The 8094-nt window shown below is 35.6% G+C and overlaps 1 protein-coding gene across 1 annotated transcript; it reads left to right on the top strand.

Annotated features, from left to right (window-relative positions):
* The first annotated feature begins 272 nt into the window (after positions 1-272).
* LOC18010277 (protein NRT1/ PTR FAMILY 4.3) lies at positions 273-4856 on the top strand. The gene is made up of 5 exons (XM_006392181.2): positions 273-568; positions 874-1091; positions 1593-2033; positions 3428-3555; positions 3988-4856. The coding sequence occupies exons 1-5, from the start codon at positions 406-408 to the stop codon at positions 4820-4822; spliced, it is 1785 nt and encodes a 594-aa protein (XP_006392243.1). The 5' UTR covers positions 273-405; the 3' UTR covers positions 4823-4856.
* The last annotated feature ends 3238 nt before the right edge of the window (positions 4857-8094 follow it).

Genomic DNA, 8094 nt, shown 5'->3' with positions numbered 1-8094 from the left:
ACATTCAGAAATTCAACTGATCTATCATAATTAAGCATCAAATTAAAAATGGAATATTTGTGGTGGGAGAGAGATCCACATCTTTTGTAGAAAGTGCGTGTGGGGCTTAAGTGAGAAAAAAAGCAGGAATAGAGAGACACATGGCGTTTTCGTTTCTGCCTAGAATCTACACTTAGTGTTATACGCAAGGCCAAAAAGTCAACGACTTTGGCTCCCCTCTCTTCATCTCTTCTCTATTATAAATTGAAGGGGCAATCACCCAACTCTATTTGTCCTCAAGAGAGTAAAGACAAACCAATTACTAACCAATCTTTCTTCTTTGTATTTTCTCTCTCTCTCTGGCATTAATAAAGCAGAGATATAGAGAGAGAAGCTTTACATTAATAATCTGTTGATTTGAAAGAGATGGAAGACACAAATAAGCAAAGTAATAAATGGGAACATGAGGAGGCTAGTAATGAAGTAATGAATAATTGGGAATTGGCTGAGGAAGAAAGTGTTGATTGGAGAGGGAGACCTTCCAACCCTAACAAGCATGGTGGAATGAGAGCTGCTCTCTTTGTTCTTGGTACTCTTCTCTCTCTCTCTCTCTCCCTCTCTCTCTCTCTCTCTCTGTCTGTCTCTCTCTCTCTCTCTTCCTTATTTCTCTCTCTATCTAATCTAAAAAAACTAATTTAGTGTTAAAGGTTTGTTAGTAGCCAGTGATGGATCATCTGGTTTTAGTGTCTTGGTCCATAAGAACTCGACCTTATCCATCCTTTTGGCCCCACTAGCTATAATTCTTTATTCCATGGACCTTGGTCAGTAATTAAGATTTCTCCATTAATTTTATTATTTCTTATTGATTTGTGTTTTTGATTCTATTTTTCTAAGGACTACAAGCCTTTGAGATAATGGGGATAGCAGCGGTAGGGAACAACCTCATAACATATGTAATAAACGAAATGCATTTCCCCTTGTCTAAAGCGGCCAATATTGTCACCAACTTTGTTGGCACCATCTTTATCTTTGCCCTCCTCGGTGGCTACCTCTCTGACGCCTTCCTCGGCAGCTTCTGGACCATCCTCATCTTTGGCTTCGTCGAGCTGTCTGTATGTTTATTTTCTCTTTCTTTTTCTTACTACATACATATCTATTTTATATACATGTGATTTGTATACACGTAACTAAGTTTGTTACGTGTATATGTCCATGCATGCAACATGCCTTTTGTGTGTGCTCTCCACAATATCACGACTTAATTCAATTATTTATGAAATATCATCGTTTATAAAGACCGAGCATCTTCATCATTAGATAAAAAGTTTCTCAAACCTAAACTATCTATTATCCCTTCGCTTTGACATTTTTCATAAGATTTAAGTAACTAATTAAATATAGTATTATGTTCTTGAAAAAACTTGTAAATTTTGAGCTTATATATATTTCATCAATTTTACTAGTTATCTGAGAAAAAAAAAACTCACATTAAATTTTAAAACGACATTTAAAAAAAAAAACAAAACTGCGCAAATCTTTGACACTAGAACATAAATCGGAGAGAGTAATTATGTTGCTGTTGTTTAACTCTGTGTTGCCACGTGTATTCCCAGGGTTTCATACTACTATCAGTACAAGCACATTTACCTCAACTAAAGCCACTAAAGTGTAACCCATTGATAGACCAAAACTCATGTGAAGAAGCAAAAGGGTTAAAGGCTATGATCTTCTTCATGGCACTCTACTTGGTGGCTTTGGGAAGTGGCTGCGTGAAACCAAACATGATAGCTCATGGCGCAGATCAGTTCTCTAAATCTCATCCTAAACAATCTAAAAGACTCTCATCTTACTTCAATGCCGCCTATTTCGCCTTCTCCATGGGAGAGCTTATCGCGCTCACTCTTCTCGTTTGGGTCCAAACTCATTCGGGCATGGACGTTGGGTTCGGAGTATCTGCCGCAGCCATGACTATGGGCCTCATTAGTTTAGTATCCGGTACTATGTATTTTCGTAACAAACGTCCACGTCGAAGCATCTTCACTCCCATTGCCCAAGTAAGTTTTGCTTTCTTTTTTAACATATCGTACGTATACCATAGAAATACTGGTTCATTTTCCGGAACAAAAAATGGAATCTCTAATAAAAAAACATAAAACCTTTTTCAAGTCATCAAACTTTTCTCTGACAGATAATTCTATTATCGTTAATAACAATAGATCGAGATTTATGATAGTTCCAACGGTAATTATAACTAGAAACAAAAGAAAAGGTCACTAGATGAACCTATAATTTTTTTGTTAAAGTTTGTCTTACACAGAGAAGACATATTCATACATCATAATGGCTCATTTATATAGATAATTCTTAGCTAATTTTCTTGCACTGCATATTAGTATGCTTACTATAATTTTCTTTCACTATTGAGCTTTTGAACTCCCCAATATGGTCTAAACTTTTGAATTCCCCAATATGGTCTAAACTTTCCGATGTGGTATATTGGATTGATTCTCAACATTCACCTACTAAAATATTTGAATTCTAAGCAAAAATATATATATAAATGAAAGAAAATCTGATGGGACGTATTTTGTTTTTCAAACTTGTCTGCATGCGTACATATACGTAATTAGTCCATCGAAGTTGGACCCATGAGCATATACAAAAATATGGATAAATTTAAGAACAACCACACATAAACAATGGAGTTGACTTTTATGTCTCCACCGGATATAATTAAAATCAAACACTCATATCAGTTGATTATGATTATTACTATTACAAGGAATAACAATAGTTTACATATAGTCGTAAAAAGGAAAAACATTTTATATAATTTGGACCAATGTTTTGAACCCTTATCGTTGACTAATAACAAAAAAGAAGACATTTTCCCTATAGTTTATAAATTAATATTTACTTTCTCTCCTTTTTTTTCCAAACTGAAATTATTATTTAGTTATATACGTACAAAGCTCATACACGCGTAAGCATCTGTCAGTACATGCGTCATATTTTACAATTATAACTATATGATATACAAAATTTGAGACATTTCACAGATTTAGAAATTTCACATTCTACTTTTTATAAGAAACAAAACTTCACATGTGTACAAATCTATATATGCCAAGGAAATTTCGACCCACTTGGCTTTCTTTAGCGAAATAAAATTACCATACATAAGATATATTCAAAGTGAGGAAAAGTGGTCACATATGTGTGTGGACAAGACGATGCTAGAACAGTTTGGTCCATGCTGACTCACATGAAAAGGGAAAAGCAGTTGTTGAAATAAAACATTAAAATTGTGCGTTTTAATAAAGAAAATAAGATTGATATCCACTTATGTAGTCAGTTAAGTATTAAATACATTATATACATATATCTAAATAATATATATTATTGATCATTATTAATAATTAATATGAAGTGGTTTCTGCAATTTCAGGTTGTTGTGGCTGCCATTTTAAAAAGAAAACTTGTGTGTCCCTCTGACCCAAGAATGCTTCATGGAGACCACCATGTCTCAAACGACGTCGTACCTTCCTCCACCTTACCACACACTTCTCGTCTAAGGTCATACATTGAACTCATTATTTCACCTTTTCTATCACAGATTCACAGATAATTAACTTTTTGGTCGTTTTGGTTTTATCATCTATATATATATATATATACATATCCGTTTATAAGAATGGACTAAACTTCAATAGAAATATTCAAAACTTCGGGTGTTTGTTAACATTTGCGTTTACTTGTGTTTTTTTTTTTGTATAATAAAACCGTAATTTTCAATGTTTTTTTTGTAAACAATATTTTTTTTCAAGATAAAATATTATTCATAAATATTACAGAAAATAAAATATGTATTTTGTGTAACAATGTGAGGATATTTTAGGGGGGGGGGGAATCACATACAAATACAAAGCTGCATGAAATCAATGAAAAAATAATAAAAATGGATGTCTTTTTTATTTATTTAAATAATATTGGATGCCGTATGGGCAGGTTCTTGGACAAGGCATGCATAAAAGTCGAAGACACAAACACAAAGGAGAATCCATGGAGGCTCTGCACGGTAACACAAGTAGAGCAAGTCAAAACCCTAATCTCACTTGTCCCAATCTTCGCAAGCACCATCGTCTTCAATACCATCTTAGCTCAGCTCCAAACGTTCTCGGTTCAACAAGGAAGTTCCATGAACACTCGTCTCTCGAATTCCTTCCACATCCCTCCGGCTTCACTCCAAGCCATCCCTTACATAATGCTCATCTTCCTCGTCCCGATCTACGACTCCTTCTTTGTACCTTTTGCACGTAAGCTCACGGGGCATAACTCAGGCATTCCTCCTTTGACTCGGATAGGAATTGGACTCTTTCTCTCCACTTTCTCCATGGTTTCAGCTGCCTTGCTCGAGAAGAAACGTAGAGACTCTTCGGTTCTTGACGGTAGAGTCTTGAGTATCTTCTGGATCACGCCGCAGTTCTTGATCTTTGGGGTCTCCGAGATGTTTACTGCCGTTGGATTGATCGAGTTCTTTTACAAAGAATCTGCAAAGGGCATGGAATCATTCTTGATGGCCTTGACTTATTGTTCCTACTCCTTCGGGTTCTACTTGAGCTCGGTGCTCGTTTCTGTCGTGAACAAGATCACTTCGACGTCCGTCGACTCCAAAGGGTGGCTCGGGGAAAACGATCTGAATAAGGACAGGCTCGATCTGTTTTATTGGCTTTTAGCTGTTCTTAGTCTATTGAACTTTCTTAGCTATCTCTTTTGGTCTCGTTGGAACATTAAGTCTTCGAGAAGCAACAACACTAATGTGGTAGGAGATGAGAACATTTAGCTTAATGCATAAAATGTACAATTAATACATATTATATCACCTGTTAGCATCTCCAGCTTTAATATGAATAAGTTATTGAAGTAATCCTTTGATTTCATAGTCTCGCTTCTTGCACTCTTTTTTTAGTAATATAGCTGAACACGTCCTTGATTTTTTTTTTTTTTACGTTATCATATTTCAATACGTTTTTTTTTTTTTTTACGTTTTTATGTTAAATAGAAAAAAATAGGGATAAAATCATTCATATAAAGATATATATTTAGTTTGGTAACAAAACCAGAATTAAAAACTCAAAAAAAGTGGATGTTTGAATGTACATATCTCTTTCCTCCCATTGGAATCTCTAGTCTCTATCTAAATGATAGACAAGCTATAATGTAATAAAAAAACTATACTCCACAAAGAGTGTTTACAAGTGACTTGCAAATTGCAAGGTTTCTAAATTTTTGAAACAAAAGAAAAAACTGCCTAGAACTAATAGCAAAGCAGGAGTAGTGTCTTGGTTCAGATACGAAACAGGTGGCTTAGTATAAGCCATTAGATTAGGAAGTTAACATACTTATGATCGTTCAAGGAATAGATCGATATAAGCTTGTTGCGAATTGATCGATCAAAGATGTCCATTGCTGCGATCTCCAGAGCGAACTCCGGAAAGCTAATCGCAGAAGGCATATCACCTCCCAATCTAAAGAGTTTGAGTTTAGAAGCCTGAACTAGAGTGTTCCAACAATTTATATTTTCTTTTCGGGAAAATCGCATTTTAAACCCTCAAAGTTGAATTTACTAGCACTTTAAATCTTGCAATTGATTCACTGACACTATGAACCTTCAAATTAAAAACACTCAAAAACTTGAAATTAAGCTCCGATATCGGGTCACCGGAACTTGGAACAGAACAGTTAACTCCGAATGTTAAAAATGTGCTGATTTTTTTTTATTGATAAAATGGAAATGGAAATTTCCACCATAATATTCCGACAACAAAAAAATACTCCAAAGAATCCCCAAATCGATTTGGAGGCTAAGGTTCATGACGGTGTAAAAAATTTGAACCCAGAAATTTTACCTTTTTGCAAATTGGAGAAGAGAATACTCCTCGTGGGTAAGATTTGTGGGTGACGAGGCGTAGCACCAGAAGATTTAGGGTTTTAATTCTAGGGCAGATATTATAAGTTGATTAACAGGTTTGATTTTGACTTTGTCTTGATTTATAGGTGAAATGTTGTTTAGACTACCGTAACTAGTGGGATATGAACGATTTCTTGATTATTAGGGTTGTGTGCGCTTGTTATGGCTCACAAAGCTAGTTCATCGACCATTGAATTCAAGAACGAAAGACATGTTCTGTGTAATTGTAACATGCCTGCGAAGATTGTTAAAGCTTGGACAGATGCAAACACTGGGCGTAGGATCTAGACTTATCAAGGGCGTCTAATTGGTAATGGATATGTGTCCTGCAACTTCTTTTGTTAGTTAGACGAAGAGAAACCACACGGTTGGCAGCATATAGCATTGTTGGAGGAAAGAGACGTAATTCGTCAGCAGAAAGAAGAGATACGAAATTTGAAGCAAGAGACAGCATTTAACAACGCCGTGAAAGGACAAGCTCCAGGTGACATAATCGATGAGCTGAAGTGAACCCGAGAGGAATGTGAAGCACTTAAGCGGGAAGTGTTGATCCTTAAGGAAAAGAGTATGGTTCAATACCTTATGTCCTTAGAGTAGTATCTCAGGTCTTCATCTTCATGGTATGTGTTGCAAGTGTTGTTTTCAGATTGTAGACGTTTGTGTGGTGTCTACTGTGTTGACGGTTTGTTAACTGAAAATTCTCACCGCAGCATATGACAGCAATTCTGTTTGTTTCAGACTTAGACATCTTAACATCATGTTGAGTCTTTAGTGAGTACCTTAAGAGCTGATCTTGAAACTCCAACCCGCTGTTAAACTTCTGAAACAACCAGATGTACAGTTCCTCATCCAAATTGCCGTGAAAATTTTGTCTTCTTCTACCTCTCCGATTCACCCATTGGTCCCACTCTTCATCAGACTCCACAGGTGTATCTGGGTACTCTGCATCTCCAACAAGAGGAATTTCCTGCTCACTTTTCTGCTTCCCTTGCTGTTTCCTCTTGTTCTTCACGTAGGCTTCCTTCTCAGGTCTTATTCTCGCTCCTTCATCAAACAGCTCCTTGAACCGGGGATCACATGAACCATCTCCCGCATCTAATACGACATCATCTATCATCAGCCATATTTCCTTTATCAGCCGTATTTCCTTTATCAGCCTGACTCAAAACAGAGACATCATACCAATCTCCTTCTTCAGTCTGTCCATTGTTATCTCCTTGACTATTTCCCTGAACACTCTCATTTTGATTTTTATCTAATTTGTTGGGTGCATTCTCTTTGTCTTCAGAATCCTATGGTTCATCATCTTCCCTCAGTCTATTCGGGTCATCATCATCATCGCTATCCTCACTTTCAGGGTCCTCTTCATTTGCATCTCTATCTTCTCGACCAGCTTCGTATCCACCGGCAGTTTCATCCTCACCCAGCAGTTTTTTTTATTTTGTTTTCGAAATTTCCATTTTTTATAATTATTTTAATTCCATTTTATGAATTAAAAAATCAGCATGTTTTTAACATTTAAACGGAATTAACTGTTCCATTCAGTGGAGGATTAGAATTTTTTTTATTGGAAGCACTTTTAATGAAAGACATATATTTTTTTGACAATAGAGACACTTTTTCTATAAACTTATTAAAATAATATATTAAATCTAATTTATTTAAAGTTTATTCAATAAAAAAATAGTATGGGGCAGGTGACCCCGGTCCGTTACATGTATGTCCGCCCTTGGTTCTATTCCAAATTCCAGTGACCCGACATCGGAGCTTAATTTCAAGTTTTAATGTGCGAGTTTTTTAATTTGAAGGTTCATATTGTCAGTGAGTCAATAACAAAGTTTAAAGTGTCAGAAAGTCAATAACAAAGTTTAAAGTGCTAGTGGATTCAACTTATGAGGATTTAAAATAGGATTTTCCTTTTTTTTGTGTTGAAATCCTTTGAAAATATAGTTATTTATTGAAGCCTTGCATGTGACTAAAACATTCCACGATTTATGAATATTTATTGTTTATGTTCCAAAAATTCGTAATGACTCTAGGGATTTAAACTTTGGTTATACGAGGGGGAAAAAACTTCAGGAAAAAGCCATAAAACACTCTTAACCCGACACATCTGCAAAACACCACCTTAAACCCGTTTTTGA

The sequence above is a fragment of the Eutrema salsugineum genome, unplaced genomic scaffold (genome assembly GCF_000478725.1).
Source record: "Eutrema salsugineum unplaced genomic scaffold, Eutsalg1_0 scaffold_8, whole genome shotgun sequence".
NCBI classification, from domain to species: Eukaryota; Viridiplantae; Streptophyta; class Magnoliopsida; order Brassicales; family Brassicaceae; genus Eutrema; species Eutrema salsugineum.
This window is presented reverse-complemented; position numbering and strand designations above follow the sequence as displayed.

Coding starts and splice junctions, on each gene's coding strand:
- LOC18010277 (XM_006392181.2), top strand. CDS start 406: ATGGAAGACACAAATAAGCAAAGTAATAAATGGGAACATGAGGAGGCT. Junction 1,092..1,592: donor TTGGCTTCGTCGAGCTGTCT/GTATGTTTATTT, acceptor GTGTATTCCCAG/GGTTTCATACTACTATCAGT. Junction 3,556..3,987: donor CCACACACTTCTCGTCTAAG/GTCATACATTGA, acceptor CCGTATGGGCAG/GTTCTTGGACAAGGCATGCA.